Here is a 26,614-nt window from a genome sequence, read left to right on the forward strand (position 1 = left end):
ACGGGGTCTTGCTCTCACACCCAGGCTGGAGTGCAATGGCGCGATCTTGGGTTACGGCAACCTCTGCCTCCCAGGTTCAAGCGATTCTCCTGTGTCAGCCTCTTGAGTAAGTGGGATTACAGGCACCCGCCACCATGCCTGGCTGATTTTTGTATTTTTAGTAGAGATGGGGTTTCACCATGTTGGCCAGGCTGGTCTTGAACTCCTGACCTCAGGTGACCCACACACCTCGGCCTCCCAATGTGCTAGGATTACAGGCATGAGCCACCGCGCCTGGCCGAGACAAGTCTTAATCAATTGAGGAAGTTTATTTTGCCAAGGTTACAGGATGTAACCATGACATAGCCTCAGGAAGTCCTTGATGACATGTACCTGTGGTAGTTGGGGGTACAGCCTGCTTTTATACATTTTAGGGAGACATAATAATGTCTGTCAATACATGTAAGATTTACATTGGTTTGATCTGGAATGGTGGGACAACTCAGAGTGGGGGCTTCCAGGTCATAGGTAGATTTAAAAATTTTCTTATTGGCAATTGGTTGAAAGAGTTATCAACAGAAAGGAATGTCTGGGTAACAAGAAGAGGTTGTGGAAACTAAGGTTTTATCATGCAGATGAAATCCCCAGATAGTAGGCTTCAGAGAGAATAGATTGTAAATGTTTATTATCAGAACTTAAGGTCTGTGTTCATGTTAATGCTGGTTGGCTTTTCCCGAATTCCAAAAGTGAGGAGGATATAAAGAAGGTTGTCTGACTCCCTCTTCCCATCATGGCCTGAAGTAGTTTTCCAGGTTAACTTTGGAATACCCTTATCTGAAATGAGGGGTCCATTCAAATGGCTGAGGGGCCTTAGAATGTTATTTGTGGTTTATATTCTCAAGAAACTTTTGCCTTGGAGGACTATGGCAAGCTTTGGGGGATGGGCGTCCACGACCATGCTCCACTGCAGCCAATACTGCACCAAACCTCTGGGCTCTGTGCAGCTTAGAATTCTGTCTTTGTCAACTTTCTGAGCAGTTCTCTTTTCCAGCTCAGGTGTCCATGGGGGCTGTAGGGTCTCCTGCAGCTAGGATCCTGGAGGACCATGGCAAGAGTGGGCCTCTCCATGCCTATCTTACTCACCCTTTCCCTGGGAACCACTCAGGGCCAGAAATGAGTCCTGGTCCTCAGCAATCCTGGGTAGGGTTCCCACCTTTCTCCCCTTTCAGCCTGCGTCCTTTCTCGGTCCACTGTCAGTGCCTGCTTTCCAAAGATCTGTTTATAGTGTGCTGTTCTACTTGATGGTCTGCTCTGTGGGCAAAAGATCTTCCTGGCTGTGTCTGGTTGACCATCTTGACTCTCCTCTTTTTTTGTGATTTCTTGCCTCAGTCTGTTGCACACAGAGTACTGTCTAAGGCTGTGGGTGCCCCTATTCCCCCATTACACTGCTATGGGACTTGAGCTGTTACACGTTTATTTTTTGATGTTGACAGTGTCCTTGCTTTTGTCCCAAGTGGCAATGCTTCATACATTTATTACACATTGAGAAAAAAAGTGCTGGGTTTTTAAGTTAAAGATAAATTCACATTTGCTAGAAAATGCCAGTGGAATGTATGGATAAACCAACCCTTCATAAATATATGTTTATTCCTTACAAATACTTAGCCTTATTTGTTTCTTTATTTCCATGTGACTGTATATACTTTTTACTGATTATCGTTGGTTTTGAGCATTTTTCCTGTGTGGTAATTTTCTGTGAAATAGGTTTCAATTATTTTCTATGAAATAGTTTTCAAATAGTTCTCATTTATTTGTATGTTTATTGCTTTTACCCCTCCCCCCTTTAAACATACTCTGCACACTATTCCACTTTATTTGTAAAGACTGCAAATATTAATATTTTTTCCCAAGGTAATTTTTTCTTTTCACTCTAGTCTACCATTTGATGGACTCTTCTTAATTTTAGCAGAATTGAACTTGTCAGTCTTTTTTGGGGGGCTTTATTTTTTCACATAAGAAAACTTGGAAGACAGAAGGGCATGTTGTGCTCACAGAGTTAACTCCTTAGGTTTTCTTTCCTCATCACCAGGGACTCATCACTTCTGGGGCTGCATTTCAGCAGAGTCTGGCTCTCAAACTGGAATATGTTTAACCTTCTCAAGGAGGGTTTTCATTTTGAACTATAGGTGAAACAGGCTCCTTATCTGAGCATAGCACATGTTTGCTTTTCTTCCCTTGTAGCTCCTTTATGCAACATTGCTGCTATATAACTTCAGTGTTTTTGTGCATTTAGTAATTTTAGTTTTGTTGGCATCTTTTTATTTTCTTGGTTGAACATGCATAGACCAGACAGGCATGGTGGCTTATGCCCGTAATCTCAGCACTTTGGGAGGCTGAGGCAGGTGGATCACTTGAGCTCAGGAGTTCAAGACGAGCTGGGCAACATGGTAAAACCCCGTCTCTACAAAAAATACAAAAATTAGCCAGGCATGGTGATGCACACCTGTGGTCCCAGCTACTTGAGAGGCTGAGGGAGGCAGGATTGTTTGATTCCAGGAGATGGAGATTGCAGTGAGCCAAGATTGTGCTACTGCACTCCAGCATGGGTGAGAGTGGGACCCCGTCAAAAAAAAAAAAAAAAAAAAAAAAGAAGGAAGGAACAAGAAAAGAAAAGAAAGAAAGAAAATGCATAGACTGAGAGAGTGTGAGGCAGGCAGCTTTCATCCTGGGGCCAACAGCCTCATCCCAAATTACAGAGGTCCGGCTCCCTCTTGTTCCACTATTGCCTAACCTGGGCCCCATTTTTCCTTGAGGCTGAGGATGGCTCCATTAGACAATGAGTCTGTAATTTTCTGTCCATGCTGTGCCTCTGTGTCCAGGAGGAAAAAGCAGGAAGGCCCTATGGAGTGCAGGAAGACAACAGTGGAACTCTTGAAAGGCAGTACGGAGTTCTGCTTAAATGCAAATGACTACTGGGTGAGGTCAGGTCCCAACACAGGACGGAAGCCAAGAACCCGTCATTCTGGCCTCATTGGGCCCCACATCTGATCACATTTCTTGTCACTTAGAGAAGGAGCAGAGGCATGTGAAGCCCTTTCCAGTCAGAAGCTCAGTAGTAAGCCAGAGAGGAGCAGGTAGCATTCTGCAATTCAGTAGAGTCTTTGTCTTAAGAGCCACTGGTAGCAGAGCTCAGGGTCTTGTCTTCACTGCTTCATGTCCTCTGATCAAGGAGGCTCCAGATGACTCTGCTGCATCTTCTGTTGCTCTATGACCTGCCTGCGGGTATTGTGACATTCTAGAAAAGATGCAGGGACACCCGTGACATTCTGGAAAAGATGCAGGGACACTCTAGAAGTTGGGAAATGGTGAGTGTGCAGGATGGGCATCCTAACACGGTGAGGGGCTGATTGGAACTAGGCAGAATTGGCTGAGGCCAGACCCAGCCCTCCCTGTGGTCAGCTACAGAGTCTGTGACCCGAGTGTCCGTGGTGCAGCTCAGCCCTCAGTGCCCTCCAGTGCAGGGTGAGGCTGTGCCAGCCGCTGGGATCCCAGGCATCCTGTCACTGCTCCAGCAAATTGGCCCTGGCCCAAGGCCCTCTGGGAAGCTCTGTGCCCACAGCCCCATGTCTCCCTCAGATTGTGTGGCTGCGACGGGAGAGTCATCAGTGGAGAGTTTTCACTTGGTGTGCAGGGTTTGTGTGGAGGGACAGTTGTGGTCCGTGGGGTCACCACTTCTCTTTTCTCCCCGGGTGTCACCTGTTTTCCTCTGAATCTTCAAAATGTATGAAAAACAGAGTCTCAAACCTACCATCTTGTCCTCCCCAGCCTATCTCCTCCTAAGGCTGGCAATGAATTCCCCAAATTCCAGTTTCCTCTTTTTTTGGAGTCTCGCTCTGTCACCCAGTCTGGAGTGCAGTGGTGTGATCTCGGCTCACTGCAAGCTCCGCCTCCTGGGTTCACGCCATTCTCCTGCCTCAGCCTCCTGAGTAGCTGGGACTACAGGCGCCCGCCACCACGCCCGGCTAATTTTTTGTATTTTTAGTAGAAACGGGGTTTCACCGTGTTAGCCAGTATGGTCTCGGCTAGTCTTGATCTCCTGACCTCGTGATCCGCCCGCCTCAGCCTCCCAAAGTGCTGGGATTACAGGTGTGAGCCACTGCGCCCGGCCTCCAGTTTCCTTTTCACACTCCAAAATGCCACTTTCCCTCTCTAGTTCACAACAATATTATCAACTATTTGTTTCCTATGATACATTTTGAATGAATACTATTTTGTCATTTGTTTCAATGAGTAATGGATGGCAACTTTTAAAACATTAGATTTGTTTCTGAACACTTTACAAGCAAGGAAAGCAAAGAATAATCACCTGGCCACTGTATAAAATCTTCGTGCCTCTCCTCCTTTTATTTTACCTAAGCGCAGACATTTCATCAGAATGTCTTTGGGTTGAGATTCCCCTATGGAAATAAAGAGTGATGTATCCTCAGCCACCCTCCTGCTTTTTCCTGGTCCTGGGTTTCAGAACTGTCTGGCATAAGCCAAGATGCCCACAGTGGCCTTATCTTGAGTGTCTGATGAATATCTGACCTGGGTCATCTTCTTCCAGAGGACAGACTGAGGTATGGGAGTGTAGCTTCTCAGTGGAGCAGCTGGTTCTGTGCTGAGGGGAGTCTTCCGATACACCCTTCATCTAAAATGCTAACCTTCTGTGATATTAACAGAGAAGGGAAACCCACCCCAGTGACGTGGTGGAAGAACCTGCAAGGTAAAATAAGCACTTTGGACACACAGGGGGCACAGTACACTTGGGGGAGCAGTCACTGAGTATTTTAGTGAGCAGGGTGAGGGTTGGAGGACATTCCACATGTCAGGATGGCCTGACGACGTTTCAGCATAACTGTGTTCCTGTCAGTACCACCCCTCCCTGTGTTGTCACCTTGAAAAGATTTGTTTGAGCCTCAGTCCTTTATTAAATGTAGAGTGTATTTCATCAGTAGAGATAAAAAGGTAAAATATTTTCGAGGAGGCCAGAAGGAAGTGGATTTCAAAAATTTAAATATTTAGTTTTATATTTTATTTGTTAAAAATTCCTGTTTACCTTTTTATTTCCCCTAAACATGTAGAATAAGTTTCTGCTCTTTTGAGTAATTTCAGATGGAATTCTAGGACCTTTACTCAATCCTACCAGGGAAAATAAATAAGGGAAATGTGTCTTCCATTATGGCTGCAGAAAATGAATACATTTCCACCAAGGAAAAAAAAAAGTGTCGTAAATTGGTGAATTACAAAGATTCACCAAAACATCACTTTCTCATTTTCCCATGTTGGAGAATTTGTGACAGTGTATAAGCCTGTTCTGTTTCTGTTATCTGTACTTGGCTGATTGATGCTACATCCTACGGGACAACCATCGGCAACCCCTAGAATACTCAAATATGATCACAGTTTATTATTGTGGGAATAATAGTTAAATGATAGCTCTGTAGTCTGAAAGGGATAGAAAAATGCTTCTTTTCCTGAAGGTACTAATCCCCATTCTTAGATCACCCTTATCATTTTGTTTAATCCTAATTATCTCCCAGAAATGCCACCTCCTAATATTGGCACATTGTGGTTAGGATTTTCACATAGGAATTCTGGGGGGATAAACATTCAGTGTATAATACTCCATGACAGTGTTCTCTACAATATCTTTGCAATTATCAGAAATTTGTCTGTTCTTTCACTTTTTAGAAGTAGTTTTTCTTAAGTTCACTAACAAAGCAAACCTGGTTGTGGATTTCATGGAAGTTAAAACGCTGTAACTATGTAGAAGAGCCTACATTATGGGGACACTCAGTCTCCTTTCTAAAGACATATGCCATCTTGCCATTTATTTTATTATACTTTGATGTATAATGTATATATATCATTGTATACTTTTTTCTATTATAATTATTTTATATAATTTATTAGGCTTATTTCATGACAACAAAAATTAGTTTTAATAGCATGTGTTATTTTTTAAAAGTTCACCTGTAATCCCAGCACTTTGGGAGGCCGAGGAGGTCAGAAGTTCAAGACCAGCCTGGCCAAGATGGTGAAACCCTGTCTCTACTAAAAATACAAAAAGATTAGCCAGGCGTGGTGGCGGGCACCTGTAATCCCAGTTACGTGGGAGGCTGAGGCAGAGAATTGCTTGAACCCGGGAGGCGGAGGTTGCAGTGAGCCAAGATCACACCTCTGCACTCCAGCCTGGGCAACAGAGTGAGACTCCGTCTCAAAAAAAAAAAAAAAAAAGAAAAAAGAAATTTACTTTTAACAGCTTGACAGGGTTTCAGTTGACTGTGCAATTGTTTTATGTATTTTCTGCATACGTAACATTTGAAGGAAGTTTCCAAAATGCAAATTCAATGCACAAATCTCAGTGCTTTTTGAATTGTGTCGCACTGAGATTTGTGCATTGTTTGCATTTTGGAAACTTCCTACAAATGTTACATAGCAGAAAATACATAAAACAAATGCATGATCAACGGAAATACTGTAAAGGAAATGTCCACATAATGACAACCAGATGAATACTTGGAAGAAACCTTCACACTGCATGCCTTACTTAAAATGATTTCTCAAGGCCAAATTATCCCATTTCTCTCCAGAATTATGAATTATAAGATAATTTCTTTTCCTTTCTTCATAGCTTTATAACCTGTGTTATACTTTATTTTTACATGTTTTTATGAAAATTTTATTCTGTGTGTAATTTTTTTGCATGGCTATAAATCTGTGGAATGGTTGTTTATTTACTTTTTATTTAATGGACTTTATTTTTCAGTGCACACTTAGGTTTGCAGAAAAATTGGGCAGATAGTACAGAGTTCCCATATTTACCTGTTTTCTCATTCATGGATTATCATTTCCATCTTGCAGCTGAATCCTCATTGCCAAACCAAAGATTACCCTCAGCTTCTCCTGTGTCATCTTCCAGAAGTTCTAAATTTTCTGTTTCACATTTCAGTTTATAATCTATGTTGAGTTTATTCTGTGATTGTTGCAAGGTGTCTGTCTTATTTATTTCCTTGCATATGGATGTCCAGGTGTTCAACATTTGCTTTAGAGACCAGACCTTTTTGGGTCTCAGAATCGCTGCCGCCATGGCTAGTCAGTCGCAGGGGATTCAGCAGCTGCTGCAGGCCAAGAAGCGGGCAGCCGAGAAGGTGTCCGAGGTCTGCAAAAGAAAGAACCGGAGGCTGAAGCACGCCAAAGAAGCAGCTCATGCTGAAATTGAACAGTACCACCTGCAGAGGGAGAAAGAATTCAAGGCCAAGGAAGCTGCGGCACTGGGATCCCGTGGCAGTTGCAGCACTGAAGTGGAGAAGGAGACCCAGGAGAAGATGACCATCCTCCAGACGTACTTCCGGCAGAACAGAGATGAAGTCTTGGATAACCTCTTGGCTTTTGTCTGTGACATTCGGTCAGAAATCCATGAAAACTACCGCATAAATGGATAGAAGAGAGAAGCACCTGTTCTGTGAAGTGGTATTTTAGATGCCCTCACGAATATGAAGCTTAGCACAGCTCTAGTTACATTCTTATGAAATGGCATTAAATTATTTCCATATATTATATAATAGGTCCTTCCACTTTTTGGAGAGTAGCAAATCTAGCTTTTTTGTACAGACTTAGAAATTATCTAAAGATTTCATCTTTTTACGTCATATTTCTTAGGAATTTAATGGTTATATGTTGTCTTTTTTTCCTATGCCTTTTGGCTCAAGCAACATGTATATCAGTGTTGACTTTTTCTTTCTTAGATCTAGTTTAAAAAAAAAAAACACCACTTAACAATTCTTTGAAGAAAGGAAGGGATTAAATAATTTTTTTCCCTAACACTTTCTTGAAGGTCAGGGGCTTTATCTATGAAAAAGTAGTAAATAGTTCTTTGTAACCTGTGTGAAGCAGCAGCCAGCCTTAAAGTAGTCCATTCTTGCTAATGGTTAGAACAGTGAATACTAGTGGAATTGTTTGGGCTGCTTTTAGTTTCTCTTAATCAAAATTACTAGATGATAGAATTCAAGAACTTGTTACATGTATTACTTGGTGTATCGATAATCATTTAAAAGTAAAGACTCTGTCATGCAAAAAAAAAGAGACCAGAGCTTTTCTATTGAATTTCCTTTGGCCTTTTGTGAAAGTTCAGCTGATTATATTTGTCAGGGTTTATTTCTGGGTTTTCTGCCCTGTTTTGTTTATCTTCTTTGTTCTTTCCCAAATATTGCACTGTCTTGATTACTGTAGCTTTACATTAAGTCTCAGTGTCAGGTGGTATCAATTCTGTGGATTGATTCTTCAATATTGTATTACCATCTGGGTCTTTTGGCTTTTCATATAAGTATTAGAATAAATTTTCTTTTTTTAAAATAACATGACTTGTTAGGATTTTTATTGTGATTGTACTGAATTTGTTATTCAAATCGGGGAGAACTGACATCTTAGCAATATTGAGGGTGCCTATCCATGGACATGGAATATCTCTCCATTTATTCAGATCTTGTTTTCTTTCATTAGAAATGTATAGTTTTGTCATATAGGTCTTTCTTTTTACTGGGTGCTGTATAAGTGCTGTTGTGTTTTTAAATTTAAATCCAGTTGCTCATTGCTAATATACAGAAAAATAATTGGCTTTTGTATATTAACCTCACATTGTACCACTTTGCTATAATCTCATTAGTTCAGGGAGATTTTTGTTGGTTCTTTTGGATTTTGTACATAGACAGTCATGTTATTGACAAATAACAATTAATCTGCAAAAAGGCAGTTTTATTTATTTTTTCTCAATTTCAGTGGCTTCCTCAGCTCTGCCCTATTTCTTAACCTTATGGTTTTTCAGCAACTATTGATATGATTATATACTTTTTATTGTTTATCTTGTTGATGTGATAAAGTAAATTGATTTTTGCTTTTTGAATCAGTCATGATTATCTGTCATAATTCCTAGTTGGGTGGGGTGTATAATTTTTATTTTTATTTATTTATTTTATTATTATTATTTTTTGAGACGGAGTCTCACTCTGTTGCCCAGGCTGGAGTGCAGTGGCGCGATCTCAGCACACTGCAAACTCAGCCTCCCAGGTTCACGCCATTCTCCTGCCCCAGCCTCCCGAGTAGCTGGGACTACAGGTGCCCACCACCAACCCTGGCTAATTTTTTTTTTTGGTATTTTTAGTAGAGACAGGGTTTCACCGTGTTAGCCAGGATAGCTCGATCTCCTGACCTTGTGATCCACCCACCTTGGCCTCCCAAAGTGCTGGGATTACAGGCGTGAGCCACTGCGCCTGGCCTGGGGTGTATATTTTTTAATACATTTTTAGATTGAAAATTTTTGCATCTCTGATTATGAGATTTTTTTTTTCTGTAGTTTTCTTTTGTAACGTACTCCTATAGTTTTGGTAGTTAGGGCAGTGTTGTCCGCATAGCATGATTTAGGAAGTGTGTACTCTGCTTCTGTTTTCTGGAAGAGCGTATAGAGAATCTGTGTCAGTTCTTCAAATGTGTGGTGGAATTCACTAGTGTGATCATCTGGGTCTTCAGCCTTGTCCTTCCTTTTTTGGACAGTTATTACTTTATTGATCCAATTTTAAAAATACGTATAGACCTATTCATGTTTGCTCATCTCTCCTTGTGTGAGTTTTTGGAGGTTTTTTCAAAGGATTGGTTCATTTTATCTATAACTTACCAATCTAGTGGTCATGCAGTTGTTCATAATGTTCATTATGGTTTTTTTTTTTTTTAACTGTCTATAGGATTAGTAGTAATGATGGAACCTCTTTTATTTCTGATGAACATTTTGGTCTTTTGTCTTTCCCTTTTTTGGTCTGGCTACAGGTTTATCAATTATATTGATGTTTATGAAGAACCAGATTTTGTTTTTGTTGATTTTCTGTATTGATTTCTTGTTTGCAGCTTTCCGGATGTTTTCTATCATTGTTGTTGTCTGTGCTTGACTTAGGTTTACCTTCCTGGCTTTTTTCTAGTTTCTTAAAGTGGAAGGTTGAATTACTGGTTTTAGATTTTCTTTTCTAACACATGCCCTCCATGCTTTAAATTTCTTCCAAGCACCACTTGTACTGCATTTCACAAAGTATCTGAAGATGTATTTTATTTAATTTCCTTTGAAGTATGTAAATTTTCCTTGAGACTTGTCTTTGACCTATTTGTTATTTAAAACTTTGCAGTTTAATCCTCAATTATTTGGATGTTTTTCAAGTATATTTCTGTTATTGATTTCTACTTTAATTCCAATTATGTTCTTAGGGCATATTTTGTATGTTCAATAGTTTTATTTTGCTTTAATTTTTAATTTTTGTGGGTACATACTAGGTGCATATATTTATGAGTTACATGAGATATTTTGATACGGGCATGCAATGCATAATAATTGTACCAGGGTAAATGGGGTATCCGTAACTTCAGACGTTTATCTTTTGTGTTACAAACTGTTTATAACCTTGTACTTATTTTAAAATGTACAATTAAGTTATATTTGACTGTAATCATCCTGTTGTGCTAGCAAATACAAGGTCTTGTTTATTTTTTCTAACTATTTTTTTTGTACCCATTAAACATTCCCACATCCCCTCCACCTCCTCCACTATTGTTCCCACCCTTTGGTAACCATCCTTCTACTTTCTATCTCCATAAGTTCAGTCATTTTAATTGTTAGCTCTCACAAGTAAGTGAGAACATGTGAAGTTTGTCTCTCTTCCTGGCTTATTTCATTTAACACAATGACTTCCAGTTTCATCCATGTTGTTGCAAATGAATGGATCTCACTCTTTTCTTATGGCTAAATAGTATATCATTTTGTATATGTGCTACATTTTCTTCATCCATTCTTCTGTTGATGGACACTTTGGTTGCTTCCAAATCTTGGCTATTGTGTGCTGCAGTAAACATGGGAGTTCAGGTGTGTTTTCAATATACTGATTTCCTGTTCTTTGGATATATACCTAGGAGTGGGATCGCGGATCATGTGGTAGCTCAATTTTTACTTTTTGAGGAACCTTGAAACTGTTCTCCAGAGTGGTTGTACTGATTTACATTTCCACCACCACTATACCAGGGTTCCCTTTTCTCTACATCCTCTCCAGCGCTTGTTGCCTGGATAAAAGCCATTTTAATGGGAATGAGATATCTCATTGTGATTTTGATTTGCATTTCTCTGATGATCAGTGATACTGAGCATCTTTTCATATACCTGTTTACCATTTGTATGTCTTCTTTTGAGACATTTTTGGATTGGATTATTTGCCCATTTTTAGATCAGATTATTAGAATTTTTTCCTGTATTTGTTTGAAATCCTTATGTATTCTGTTTATTAATCTGTTGTCAGATGAGTAGTTTGCAAATATTTTCTTGCATTCTGTGGGTTGTCTCTTCACTTCGTTGTTTGTTTCCTTTGCTGCGCAGAAGCTTTTTAACTTGATATGGATCCCATTTGTCCATGTTTGGTTTGGTCTCCTGTGCTCATGGGGTATTACTCAAGAAATCTTTGCCCAGTTCAATGTCCTGAAGAGTTTCCCCAGTGCTTTCTTATAGTAGTTTCATAGTTTGAGGACTTATATTTAAGTTTTTAATCCATTTTGATTTTGTTTTTATATGGTGAGAGATAGTAGTCTAGTTTTATTCTTCTACATGTGGATATCCAGTTTTTCCAGCAGCATTTATTGAAGAGATTGTTCTTTCCCCAGTGTGTGTTCTTGGTACCTTTGTCAAAACTGAGTTCACTGGTCTTGAACTCCTCACCTGATGATCCGCCCACCTCAGTCTCCCAAAGTGCTGGGATTACAGGCGTGAGCCACTGCACCCAACCTCTTTTCTAGTTTTTTAAGATGCATTATTAGGTGGTTTGTTTGAAATTACTCTTTTTTGATGTAGGTATTTACAGCTATAAACGTCCCTCTTAGTATTGCTTTCATTTTATCCCACAGGTTTTGGTATCTTGTATTCCCATTATCATTTGTTTTTAGAAGTTTTTCAGTTTCCTTTTAAATTTCTTCATTGACTCATTCAGGAGCATATTAATTTCCGGGGCTCTGTAGAGTGTACAAAAGTTGTCTTGTTATTGATTCCTAGTTATAATCCTTTGTGGTCAGGGAAGATGCTTGAAACTATTTCTATTTTTTCTGGTGAATGTTTTAAGACTTTTTTGTGACCTACCATATGGTCTATCCTTGAGAATGATTCATGTTCTGATGAAAAGAATGTGTATTCTGAAGCTGTTGGACAAAATGTTCTGTAAGTATCTATTAGGGCCATTTGGTCTACAGTGCAGGGTAATTCCAGTGTCTTCATTATTGATTTTTTTTTTTTTTTTTTTGGTCTGGAAGATTGTCTAATGCTAAAAGTAGGGTGTTGAAGTCTATAGCAGTTATTGTTTTGGGGTCTCTCTCTCTCTTTAGCTCCATTAATATTTGCTTTATATATCTGAGTGCTTCAGTATTGGGTGCATATATATTTAAAATGGTTATATCCTCTTGCTGAATTGACCCTTATCATTATGTAGTGACTTCTTTGTCTCTTTTTATAGTTTTTGTTTGAAATTTATTTCATCTGACATAAGTATAGCTGTTCGTTTTTTGGTTTCTATTGATATGGAATATCTTTTTTTATCCCTTTGTTTTCAGTCTGTATGTGTCTTGATAGGTGAAGTATGTTAGGCAACCAGTCAGTGGGTCTTGTTTTTTTATATTCATTGTAGCATTCAGCATCTTTTGATGGGAGAATTTAGTTCCGTTAAATTCAGTGTTGTTCAGTGAAGGTGATTTTTTCTCGTGGTATTGTTACAGTCTCACCAATGCACCACAATGTAGCAGTCTCTAGTTGTGCAGTATCACTGGAAGTTGTTTGTCTCATGACCAAGAATATTAAGGAGCGTGTATAGAAAGGGTGAGGTTGGAGTGAAAGTTTAATGAGTGAAAGAAGAAAGCTCTCCACAGCAGAGAAAGGGGTCTGAATGGGTTGCCAAATATGAGGCTGGCTCCAGGATTTTTGTGGACCAGGAAGGGAAGGAATGTGCTGACTGGTCTTGAAGAAAGTGCTACTCTGCTTGGCCTGGGACCAATCAGGAGCTGAAGTGAGAGCTTGTCCTGGGACCTTGGCCTGGGGCCAATCAAGAGCTGAAGTGAGAGCTTGTCCTGGGACCAATCAAGAGCTGAAGTGAGAGCTTGTCCTGGGACCTTGGCCTGGGGCCAATCAGAGGCTGAAGTGATGATTCATAGAGGCTTGGCTCACACAAAGCATGTCCAAAAAAGGAAAGGAAAGTGCTCACCAGAGCCCACCATGTACGTGCCCACAAAGGAAGAGACTATTTCCTGGAAGCCCGCAGGTTATACAAAGGGCAAAGGTGTTTCTATGTTGGGTCTTGTTCCCTTATCAGTGTAGCTAGAGGTATGTCTTAGGCACAAAGGACAAAGGTGTTGTTATGTTGGGCCTTGCTCCTTTTATCTGATTGGGCTGGAGGTTTGTGCAAGTTTCCTTATCTGTGCCTGCAGCCTTATTTTGTTCAGGCAGTTTCTTTAAAGGAGTTTTACCAAAGACCAGTTTTTAGCTGTCTGCCCAACTGATTTTCCTTTTTTCCTCCCTCAGTATGATTTACTTTCTTTCTTGCTATATTTTATGTATCCATTGTATGTTTTTAAATTTGAGGTTACCAGAAGGCTTGCAAATACTGTCTTATAACTCACAATTATTATTATTTGAGACAAGTATAGCTCAAAGTTTCCTTTACTTTTTACTCTGCTTTTCTCAAACAGGAGTCTGTCACTGTTGTCACCACAACTGGGAATGTGCCACGTCTCACCTGAAGCCAGCACATCTCAGAATGTCACCGAAGGCCCGTGGCTTACTGCCTGTATATCAATTGTGGTTATTCAGGGCCCAGTGTATCTTAAATTAGCTAGTAATGGGTCCTCCCAGGACTAATTTCTTTCTTTCAAGGCATTTGGTTCCCTTCTGGCCCAGCATATGCCTAGAAATGTCCTCCAGGAACTAGGGCCTAAAATGTGGGCCTCACAACCCTGCCCAGTGCCCTATCCTTCTGGAGCTGAGCTCTTAACAAAGTTGCAAGACAAAGTCCTCTTTACTCTTCCCTCGCCTCCCCTCAGGTGGAAGGGGGTTCCCTTTTGGAGCCATGAGCTGTGCTGTTTGAGGTTGAAGGAGGGATGGTATAAGCCCTTAGCCATGCCAGCTGGCATCTCAGTAGATTGTGTGCCTTTTAAGTCCTCTGCCTCTGAGCCCAGCTCAACACCAGGAGTTGCCGTTCTTGTGGCTTAGTTGCGTTCTTGTGGCTTAGATTGCCTTTCAAGTGTATTTAGGGCTGCAGAGCACTTTACCCCTGCTAGAACTCAAATTCCAACCACTGGGATAGGCAAGTCCCCTCTGGTTTGGACTGGTCTAAATGTTTCCTCTGCTGAAGTTAGCTGAATTCCGCCTGCTGTTGGCAGCACTACATTCCAATGCAAAGTGGCACAATTGCTGTACTCTGCCTTTCCCAGTCACACAGATTCTCTATGCTATGTGGCTGCTGCCAGGTAATGGAGGAAGGGTGGTGTTGGCAATTCAGGACTCTTGCCTAATCTTTTCAGTGCCTTTTTCAGTGATAAGAAGTTAAAAGCAGGTGTGCTTACCTGAGTTTTTGTTCTTATGAATGTTCTTTTTTGGTGTAGATAGTTGTTAAATTTGTTGTGCCTGTGGGCATGAATGACAGATGGAGCCTTCTATTTGGCCATCTTCCTCTACTCTCCTGTTACTAGGTTTTTTGATTGTTTGTTTGTTTTGTTTTTAAATTTTTCAATGTCCGTTTTATTTCTCAGAATGTGACCCAACTTGGTAAACAGACCATGTGATCCTGCCGTTTTTTTTTTGTTTGTTTGTTTGTTTTTTTTTTTTTTGAGACGGAGTCTCGCTCTGTCACTCAGGCCGGAGTGCAGTGGCACAATCTCGGCTCACTGCAAGCTCCACCTCCCGGGTTCACACCATTCTCCTGCCTCAGCCTCCCAAGTAGCTGGGACTACAGGCGCCTGCCACCACGCCCAGCTAATTTTTTTGTATTTTTAGTAGAGATGGGGTTTCACCGTGTTAGCCAGGATGGTCTCGATCTCCTGACCTCATGATCTGCCCACCTCGGCCTCCCAAAGTGCTGGGATTACAGGCGTGAGCCACTGTGCCCAGCCTGATCCTGCCAAATTTTGGTGTAATCTGCTGTTGTTGCATTTTACAAATAAAAAATACACGTGATTGATGTGCTCTTGGTTTAAACTGTAGTACTACTAATTTTCTGCCTTCTTGATCTGTCAGTTACATATAGAGGTGTTTGCATAGAAATCAACTATGATTGTTGATTTCTCTATTTTTCTTTGCTGTTTTAAATGTTTTTGCATTATATGTTTAACCTTCTGTCTTAGGTGCATGCATATTATAGACATAAGAGTTGATTTTAAAAGTATTTGTCTAGTAAGTCTCATGTCTAAAGTTCTCCGAGATGATTTAACTTGTCATTTTTTTCCCATTGACATACCATATTTTTCTGTTTCTCTGTATTCTTTGTAAGTTTTTGTTGATGGTGAAAAGTTGAAATTTGAATATTATAATGAGGTAACCCTGGAAATCAGTTTCTTCCCCTTGTCCAGTGTTTGCCATTTTTGTTAAAGGCTGTAGTTATTTGCTTAGGGACTCTTCCAAAGTATTTTTGAAGAGACTGCACTACTTTTTGTATGTAGTCACTGAAGTCCCTCTTTTTTTATCTTGTGCATAGCCCGTGTTTTAACAGAGATTTCTTGAATGCTGGGAGCTGTAAAAGAAGGAGAAGAAACAAAAATCAGTCTCCCATTTTTTGTATATGTCTATTTTCTGGGGTATTTCATTAATTTGTAGCTAGCCATTTTAAAACTCTGTTTCAGCCTTTAACTCTTGCTGAAGTAAGCTTAAAGATTATCCAGTGCTGAGGAATAACTAGGGAAAATGGCAGCTAGGAGGCAGGATTAAGTTGCAGCTCCCACTCAGATGGATGGAACAGCATGTGAAGGCTCACAGTGTGAACTTTTGGTCCAAGAACTACCACAGGCCCATACCAGGAAAACCAAAAGAATTCACAGACCTTTTGAAGGAAGTGGCTTGCCACTGCAAGCTCCATGAGACAGCTGAAAAACTGTGAGTGCACATAGTGTGAGAGGGGGAAGGCCTATCTCTGATCACACATCTTCACAGAGGAACCTGAAAATCCAGATCACAGGAGAAGGATTTAATCTTACCTAGAGCTGAAACAAATTTAGAGAGCCAAGTGAACTATAAAGGTAGAAGAACCAGTGAGAAGAGCCCTATGGGCACTCCCGGTCCTCAGGGAAGCTCTTTCTGACTTTGTCTCGCAGGAGTCCTTGGGCTGGACTTCCAGGGGAATTGGGGAAAGACCACAGGGAGAAGGAAACTTCCAGCTAGACTTTATTATGATTTATTTTTCTTTCTTTTTTTTTTTTTTTTTTTTTTTGAGACAGAGTCTTGCTCTGTCGCCCAGGCTGGAGTGCAGTGGTGCTATCTCAGCTCACTGCAAGCTCCGCCTCCTGGGTTCACGCCATTCTCCTGCCTCAACCTCCCGAGTAGCTGGGACTACAGGTGCCCGCCACCATGCCCGGCTAATTTTTTGTATTTTTTTTAGTAGAGGCTGGGTTTCACCATGTTAGCCAGGATGGTCTCTATCTCCTGACTTCGTGATCTGCCTGCCTCGGCCTCCCAAAGTACTGGGATTACAGGCATGAGCCACCGTTCCGGCCTGAACTTTATAAAAATTTCAACTGAGCATGAACTTTCCTGGGCAAAATCTGGGGGTCGATGAAAGGGAAGTGCAGATACAGGGACAGAAGTCACAGCAGATGGGATGGAGTGAGGCCTGAAACCCCTACTTGCATTCTCAGTGGGGAGGCTTGTAGCCTGGGGCAAGATCTCAGCCCTTCTTACTGGCTTCCTGGATATAAGGTCGGGTGCTGGTGGTAAGGCATGGTGAGAGTGAGACTGGCTTTTCTGGCTGCATGGGAACTGGGTGAGGCCTGTCACTGCTGGCTTTCTCCCACTTCCCTGGCAGCCTGTGTGATGCAGCAGAGGCAGCCATAGTGCCCCTGGAAATAACTCCATTGGCCTGAATACCACACCACCATCTCCCACAGTGGCCTCAGCAAGCTTCTCCCAAGGAGAGTCTGAGCTCAGACCCACCTAACCTTGCCCCAGCCTGATGGTTCTTCTCAGCCCACCTTGGTAGCCAAAGACAAAAGACATACTTTTTTGGGAACTCTATGACCCCACCCATCACCTGAGAAACCTGAAGACTTATTCAGGTGACCTTAGGGCAAGCTGGTATCCCCCTATATTACCGCAGCTGATGCTCTCTTGAAAGTGCCACCTCCTGGCTGGTGGCCAGCCAACGCAAGCCATTATAGCAACTCATAACAGAATGACCCTGCTCCAAGAAAGAAGCAAACAACTGCTAATTCCACCACCTGTAACATCCTGGCTAACTAGAGGTTCTGAGTCTGTCCACATGACAAGTTCATTGCTAGCATAATCAGCATTCAAGAAAAACAATGCACCAAAAAAAAAAAAAAAAAAAACTGCAACCAAGGACCCTCACAGAGTCCACCTGACACCCCTGCTACATCCAGTGAAGGAGATATTGGTTTCCAGGCCAAGAGACCTGAAGAGATCACATCACAGGACTCTTTGCAGACACTCCCCAGTACCAGCCCAGAGTCCAGCACCTCCAATGGGTGGCTTGACCTGGAAGAGCAATAACAATCACTGCCTTCTGGGTCTCAGGAAGCCCATCCCTTGGGAAATGGGGAGGGCACCACAAGGCATCACCCTGTGAGACAGAAGAATCTGAACCACAGCCCTTGAGCCTCAGATCTTTCCTCTGACATAGTCTACCCAAATGAGAAGGAAACAGAAAAACAATTCTGGTAATGTAACAAAATAAAGTTCTTTAACACCCTCAAAAATCACACAAGCTCCCCAGCAGTGGATGCAAACCAAGAATAAATCTCTGAATTGCCAGGAAAAGAATATAGAAGGTCGATTATTAAGCTACTCGTGGAAGCACCAGAGAAAGGTGGAAACCAATTTAAGGGAATTAAAAAAAAATACAGCATGTGGACGAAAAAATCTCCAAAAACATATCATCAATAAAAAACAATCGCAACTTCTGGAAATGAATGACACACTTAGAGAACTGTAAAGTACACTGGAAAGTTTCAACAATAGAAGTGAACAAGTGTAAGAAAAAACTTCAGAGCTTGAAGACAAGGCTTTCAAATTAACCCGATGCAACGAAACAAAACAAAAAATGAAAAAAGAACAAAGCCTCCAAACCTAGCAATAATTGGTCTTCCTCAGGAAGAAGAGTAGTAAACTAAAATTTTGGAATTCTTATTTGAGGAAATAATTGAGGAAAACTTCCCTGGCCTTGCTAGAAATCTAGACATCCAAATACAAGAAGCTCAAAGAACACCTGGAAAATGTATCACAAAAAGATAATCACGTAGATGCAAACTCATCAGGTTATCTAAAATCAAGAAGAAGGAAAGAATCTGAAGAGCTGTGAGGCAAAAGCATCAGGTAACCTAGGAAGGAAAACCTATCAGATTAACAGCAGATTTTTCAGCAGAAACCCAACAAGCTAAAAGAGATTGGGGTTCTATCTTTAGCCTCCTTCAACAAAATAATTGTCAGCCAAGAATTTTGTATCCAGTGAAACTAAACTTCATAAATGAAGGAAAGATAAAATTATTTTCAGATGAGCAAATACTGAGAATTCACCGCTACCAAACCAGCACTACAACAACTGCTAAAAGGACTTCTTTTTTTTTTTTTTGAGATGGAGTCTTGCTCTGTCGCCCAGGCTGGAGTCTCCTGCCTCAGCCTCCCAAGTAGCTGGGACTACAGGCGCCCACCACCACGCCCAACTAATTTTTTGTATTTTTAGTAGAGACGGGGTTTCACTGTGTTAGCCAGGATGGTCTCGATCTCCTGACCTCGTGATCTGCCCACCTCGGCCTCCCAAAGTGCTGGGATTACAGGTGTGAGCCACTGTGCCTGGCCTAAAGGAGTTCTAAATCATGAAACAAAACCTCAAAAAATACACCAAAATAGAACCTCCTTAAAGCATAAACCTCACAGGACCTATAAAACAATAACACAATGAAAAAAAAAAATCAAGGTATTCAGGCAGCAACTAGTAGCATGATTAATAGAAGAGTACCTTACTCTCAATGCTAACGTTGAATGTAAATGACCTAAATGCCTCCACTTAAAAGATACAGAATAGCAGAATGGATAAGAATTCACCACTGGGCACGGTGGCGCATGCCTGTAATCCCAACACTTTGGGAGGCCGAAGTGGGCAGATCATGAGGTCAGGAGTTCAACACCAGCCTGGCCAATATGGTGAAACCTCATCTCTGCTCAAAGTACAAAAATTAGTTGGGCATGGTGGTGTGAGCCTGTAGTCCCAGCTATTAGGGCGGCTGAGGCAGGAGGATCGCTTGAACCCGGGAGATGGAGTTTGCAGTGAGCTGAGATGGCACCACTGCACTCCAGCCTGGGTGACAGAGTGAGACTCTGTCTCAAAAAAAAAGAGAATTCACCAACCAAGTATCAGCTGTCTTCAAGAGATTCGCCTGACATATAAGGACTCACATAAACCTAAGGTAAAGAGGTGGAAAAAGATACTTCATGCAAATGGACACCAAAAGGGAGCAGGAGTAGCTATTATTATATCAGACAAAACAAACTTTAAAGCAACAGCAATTAAAAAAGAGAAAGAGGAGCATTATGTAATGATAAAAAGACTAGTCCAACAAGAAAATATCACAGGCTTAAGTCTATATGCACCTAACACTGGAGCTCCCAAATTTATAGAACAATTACTACTAGACCTAAAAATGAGGTAGATGGCAACACAATAACAGTGGTGGACTTCGATACTCCACTGACAGCACTAGACAGGTCAAGACAGAAAGCCAACAAAAAAAACAATGGTCTTGACTATATCATAGAACAAATGGACTTAACAGATATTTACAGAATATTCTACTCAACAATTGCAGTGTATACATTCTGTTCATCAGCACATGGAACATTCTTGAAGATATACCATATGATAGGCCACAAAACAAGTCTTAATAAATTTAAGAAAATCAAAATCATATCAAGTACTCTCTTAGACCACAGTGGAGTATAATTAGAAATCAACTCCAAAAGGAACACTCAAAACCATGCAAATACATGGAAATTAAATAATCTGCTCCTGAATGACTGACTGTTGGGTCAACAATGAAATCAAGATAAAAATTTAAACACCTTTTGAACAGAATGATAGTAGTGACACAACCTATGAAAACCTCTGAGACACAGCAAAGGTGGTGCTAAGACAAAAGTTTGTATCATTAAATGCCTACATTAAAAAGTTTGAACGAGTACAAATAGACGGTCTAAGGTCACACCTGAAAGAACCAGAGAAACAGTAACAAACCAAACCCAAACCCAGCAGAATAAAAGAAGTAACAAAGATCAGAGCAAAAGATAAATGAAACAGAAAGCTGGTTCTTTGAAAAGATAAACAAAATTTATAGGCCATTAGTGAGATTCACCAAGAAAAGAAGAGAGAAAATCTAAATAAGCTCAATTAGAAATGAAACAGGAGAGCCAGGCATGGTGGCTCATGCCTGTAATCCCAGCACTTTGGGAAGCCGAGGTGGGCAGGTCGTGAGGTCAGGAGTTCGAGACCAGCCTGACCAACATGGTGAAATCCTATTTCTACTAAAAATACAAAAATTAGCTGGGCATGGTGATGCATTCATGTAATTCCAGTTACTCAAGAGGCTGAGGCGGGGGAATCACTTAACCCGGGAGGTGGAGGTTGCAGTGAGCTAAGATCGCTCCACTGCACTCCAGCCTGGGTGACAGAGTGAGACTCCATCTCAAAAAAAAAATAAGGGAAATGAAACAGGAGATATTACAAACAATACAGCAGAAATACAAAAGATTACTAAGGCTACTTTCAACACCTTTGTGTGCACAAACTAGAAAACCTAGAGGAGATTTATGAATTCCTGGAATTATGAAACTCTCCTAGATTAAATAAGAAATAAATAGAAACTCTAAACAGACCAATAACAAGGAGCGGCATTGAGATGGTGATATGATTTGACTGTGTCCCCACCCAATATCTCACCTTGAATTGAGAGACCAGGTGGAAGTAATTGTTCTCACGAAATCTGATGGTTTGATGAGTGTTTGGCAAGTTTCTCCTTCAGTCATTCTTCTTCCTACCACCATGTGAAGAAGGTGCCTTGCTTCCCCTTCGCCTTCTGCCATGATTGTATTTCCTAAGGCCTCGCCAGCCATGTGGAACTGTCAGTCTATTAAACCTCTTTCCCTTACAAATTACTCAGTCTCAGGTATTTTCTTATAGCAATGTGAGAATGGATTAATACAGTAAATTGGTACTGTAGAGAGTGGAGTGGTGCTATAAAGATACCTGAATATGTGGAAGTTACTTTGGAACTGGGTAACAGGCAGAGGTTGGAACAGTCTGGAGGGCTCAGAAGGAGACAGGAAGATGTGGGCAAATTTGGAACTTTCTAGAGACTTGTTAAATGGCTTTGACCAAAATGCTGATAGTGATATGGACAGTTAAGTCCAGGCTGAGGTGGTTTCAGATGGAAATGAGGATCTTCTTGGGAACTGAAGCAAAGGTGACTCTTGCTATACTTTAGCAAAGAGATTGGCCGCATTTTGCCCCTGCCCTAGAGATCTGTAGAACTTTGAAATTGAGAGAGATGGTTTAGGGTATCTGGGAGAGGAAATTTCTAAGGAGCAAAGCATTCAAGATGTGACTTGGGTGCTCTTAGAAGCATTCAGTTTTATGCATTCAAGAAAAGGTGGTTTGGAATTGAAACTTATATTTAAAAGGGAAGCAGAGCATAAAAGTTTGGAAAATTTTCAGCCTGACGATGTGATAGAAAAGAAAATCCATTTTCTGAGGAAAAATTTAAGCCAGCTGCAGAAATTTATATAAGTAATGAAGAGCCAAATGTTAATTGCCAAGACAATGGGGAAAATGTCTTTAGGACATGTCAGAGGTCTTCACGGCAGTCCCTCCCATCACAGGCTTGGAGGCATAGGAGGAAAAAATGGTTTCATGATCCGGGCCCCAGGGCCTTGCTGCTTTTTGTAGTCTTGGGACATGGTGCTGTGTCCTAGCTGTGGCTAAAAGGGACCAATATACAGCTCAGGCCATTGCTTCAGAGGGTTCAAGCCCCAAGTCTTGGCAGCTTTCACTTGGTGTTGGGCCTGTGGGTACAGAGAAATTAAGAATTAAGATTTGGGAACCTTTGCCACGATTTCAGAGGATGTGTGGAAATGCCCGGACGTCTAGGCAGAAGTTTGCTGCAGTGACCTAGCCCACATGGAGAACCTATGCTAAGGCAGTATGGAAGGGAAATGTGGGATTGGAATCCCCACACAAAGCCAAGTTAAGAATTGAGGTTTGGGAACCTCTGCCACAATTTCAGAGGATGTATGGAAATACACGGATACCTAGGCAGAAGTTTGCTGCAGTGGTGTAGCCCACACAGAGAATCTATGCTAAGGCAGTGTGGAAGGGAAATGTGGGGTTGGAATTCCCACACAAAGCTCCCATTGCAGCACTGCCTAGTGGAGCTGTGAGAAGAGAGCCACCATCCTGCAGACCCAGAATGGTAGATCCACTGACAGCTTAGAGTGTGTACCTGGAAAAGTCACAGACAATGCCACCTTGTGAAAGCAGGCAGGAATGGGGCTGTACCCTGCAAAGCCATAGGGGTGGAGCTGCCCAAGGCCATGGGAGCCCACTTCTTGCATCAGCATGACCTGGATGTGAGACATGGAATCAAAGGAGATCATTTTGGAGCATTAAGATTTTATTGCCCCACTGGATTTTGGACTTGCATGGGGACTGTAGCCCCTTTGTTTTGGCCCATTTCTCCCGTTTGGAACAGGTATATTTACCCAATGCCTCTACCCCCATTTTATCTAGGAAGTAACTAAGTTCCTTTTGATTTGACAGGCTCATAGATGGAAGGAACTTGCCTTGTGTTAGATGAGATTTTGGACTAGGACTTAAGGGATAATGCTGGAATGAGTTAAGATTGGGGGATTGTTAGAAAGGCATGATGGAAGTAAAACTATCACTGTTTGTTGATAATATGATCATATACCTTGAAAATCCTAGAGACTCACCCAGAAAGCTCCTATATCTGATAAATTCATTGAAGTTTCAGGATACAAAATCAATGTACACAAATTGTAGCACTGCTGTACACCAACAGTGACCATGCTGAGAATCAAATCAAGAATTCAGCCTTTTTTGGCTGGGTGTGGTGGCTCATGACTGTAATCCCAGCACTTTGGGAGGTCGAGGTGGGTGGATCACAAGGTCAGGAGATGGAGAACATCCTAGCTAACATGGCGAAACCCCGTCTCTACTAAAAATACAAAAAACAAAATTAGTTGGGCATGGTGGCAGGTGCCTGTAGTCCCAGCTACTCGGGAGGCTGAGGCAGGAGAATGGTGTGAACCTGGGAGGCGGAGCTTGCAGTGAGCCAAGATCATGCCACTGCACTCCAGCCTGGGCAACAGAGCAAGACTCCGTCTCAAAAAAAAAAAAAAAAAAGAACTCAGGCTTTTTTGACAGCTGAAAGAACAAAACAAAACAAAAGAAAACAAAAAACCTTGGGGATAATACCTAACCAAGGAGGTGAAAGACCTCTACAAGGAAAACTACAAAACACGGCTGAAAGAAATCACAGGAGACACAAACAGATGGAAACACATCCCATGATCATGGATGGGTAGAATCGGTATTGTGAAAATGTCCATACTGCCAAAAGCAGTCTACACATTCAATGCAATTTCCATCAAAATAGCATTATCATTCTTCACAGAAGTAGAAAAAACAATTCTAAAATTCATATGGAACCAAAAAAAGAGGTCACATAGCCAAAGCAAGATGAAGTAAAAAGAACAAATCTGGAGGCATCACGTTACCCAACTTCAAACTGTACTACAAGGCTATAGTCACAACAGCATGGTACTTTTATAAAAGTAGGCACATAGACTGATAGAACAGAATAGAAAACCCAGAAATGAAGCCAAATACTTAGAGCCAACTGATTTTCTGCAAACCAAACAAAAACATAAAGTGGGGAAAGGACACCCTATTCAACAAATGGTAGGCCGGGCGCAGTAGCTCATGCCTGTAATCCCAGCACTTTGGGAGGCCAAGGTAGGCAGATCACCTGAGGTCGGGAGTTCGAGACCAGCCTGACCAACATGGAGAAACCCCGTCTCTACTAAAAATACAAAATTAGCTCAGCATGGTGGCGCATGCCTGTAATCCCAGCTACTTGGGAAGCTGAAGCAGGAGAATTGCTTGAACCAGGAGGTGGAGGTTGCGGTGAGACAAGATTGTCCCATTGCACTCCAGCCTGGGCAACAAGAGCGAAATTCCGCCTCAAAAAAAAAAAGAAAAATGGTACTGGGATAATTGGCAAGCCACATGTAGAAGAATGGGACTGGATCTTCTTTCACCTTAAAAATCAACTCAAGATGGATTAAACACTTAAATTTATGATATAGAACTATCAAAATTCTAGAAGATAACATCAGAAAAACTTTTCTAGACCTTGGCTTAGGCAAAGTTCATTACCAAGAATCCCAAAACAAATGCAACAAAACAAAGATATATGGGACTTAATTAAACTAAAAAGCTTCTGCACAGCAGAAGAAATAATCAGCAGAGTAAACAGACAACCCACAGAGTGGGAGAAAATTTTCACAATCTGTGCGTCCGGTAAGGTACTGATATCCAGAATCTACAAGAAACTCAAATCAGCAAGAAAAAACAAATAATCTTACCAAAGTGGGCAAAGGATATGAATGGACAGTTCTCCAAAGAAGTTATACATATGGCTGACAAGCGTATTAAAAGATACTCAACATCACTAATTATCAAGGAAATGCAGATCAAAACCACAATGTGATACCATTTACTCCGGCAAGAATTTGCCAAAATTAAGAAATAAAAAAATAATAGACATTGGTTTGGACGTGGTAAAAAGGGAACACTTTTACACTGCTGGTGGGAATGTAAACTAGTACAGCCACTATGGAAAACTGGCGATTCCTTACAGAACTAAAAGTAGATCTATCATTTGATCCAGCAATCCCACTACAGGGTATCTACCCAGAGGAAAAGAAATTATATGAAAAAGACACTTCTACACACACGTTTATAGCAGCACAATTCTAAATTGCAAAAATATGGAGCCAGCCCAGATGCCCATCAGTCACTGAGTGGAGGTAAACACACACACACACCACTCCATGGAATACTAAGCATAGAAGGAACAAAATAATGGCATTTGCAGCAACCTGGGTAGAACTGGAGACCATTATTCTATGTGAAGTAACTCAGGAATGGAAAACCAAACATTGTATGTTCTCATTTGTAAGTGAGAGCTAAGCTACGAGGATGCAAAGGCATAAGAATGATGTAATGGGCCAGGTGCGGTGGCTCACACCTGTAATCCCAGCACTTCGAGAGGCCAAGGCGTGCAGATCACGAGGTCAGGAGATCGAGACCATCCTGGCTAACACTGTGAAACACCGTCTCTACTAAAAATACAAAAAAATGAGCTGGGTGTGGTGGCGGGTGCCTGTAGTCCCAGCTACTCGGGAGGCTGAGGCAGGAGAATGGCATGAACCTGGGAGGTGGAGCTTGCAGTGAGCCGAGAGCGAGACTCTGTCTCAAAAAAAAAAAAAAAAAAAAAAAATGATGTAATGGACTTTGGGATCTCAGGGGAAAGAATGGGTGGGGGTTAGGGATAAAAGACTGCACATTGGGTACAGTGGTACAGTGTACACTGCTTGGATGATGAGCACACCAAAATGTCAGAAATTACCACAAAAGAACTTATCCATGAAATCAAACACCACCTGCTCCCCAAAAACCTACTGAAGTTAGCACCAAAGAAAGATCATCTAGCCCTAAAAATAAGGGTTTTCTCAGGTCTTTTCTAAAAATTATGTGTTTTTCTGGGCAGGCACACAGTTTTCTGAATTCCCTAGTATACTTGTGCTTTTTAGTACTCTGATATCTGAAAGAAATTTTTACTGCAGCTTGTTCCTGGGTTGTAGGCTGGTCTATTATATGTGTCAGGCACAATCTGTTGTTTCAGGTGGTGGCAGACTTTTTGTTTACTTAACGTTTTCAAGTAATTCTTTCCAATTTTTCACACAGATTGCTTTCTGCCTTACTTGGAATGGGGAAGAGAGTCTTGTTTTAGAGATTTGGCAGCCTCCAACCAAATTGTATCATAACCATGCAGTAATATGTATATTTGATCTCTATTCCCTGTAAAACCAATGACCAAGGTTCCACACTGCAAACTTGTGATTTTGTCTTAAAGACTGGCACCAAGTTGGGGAGGGATTAGAGCAAGGAAAAGTAAAATCTTGATCAGGCTTTCCTGCTTTTGGCATTGTGGTTTTTTGTTTTTTGCTTTTGTTTTT

The 26,614-nt window shown here is 41.3% G+C and overlaps 2 protein-coding genes across 2 annotated transcripts in view; both read left to right on the plus strand.

Annotated features, from left to right (window-relative positions):
• Nucleotides 1–26,614, plus strand: part of ZNF670 (zinc finger protein 670) — a 73,077-nt gene that overhangs the window by 12,406 nt on the left and 34,057 nt on the right. The gene's annotated exons all lie outside the window — the stretch shown is intronic.
• Nucleotides 6,784–8,379, plus strand: LOC129058137 (V-type proton ATPase subunit G 1-like). Its single transcript, XM_054549880.2, has one exon. The coding sequence runs from the start codon at nt 6,984–6,986 to the stop codon at nt 7,464–7,466; it is 483 nt and encodes a 160-aa protein (XP_054405855.1). The 5' UTR covers nt 6,784–6,983; the 3' UTR covers nt 7,467–8,379.

This window comes from Pongo abelii, chromosome 1 (assembly GCF_028885655.2).
Source record: "Pongo abelii isolate AG06213 chromosome 1, NHGRI_mPonAbe1-v2.0_pri, whole genome shotgun sequence".
Lineage (NCBI taxonomy): Eukaryota > Metazoa > Chordata > Mammalia > Primates > Hominidae > Pongo > Pongo abelii.

What these genes read in the sequence shown, in the direction of transcription:
- LOC129058137 (XM_054549880.2), top strand. Translation starts at nt 6,984, where the DNA reads ATGTTGAGTTTATTCTGTGATTGTTGCAAGGTGTCTGTCTTATTTATT.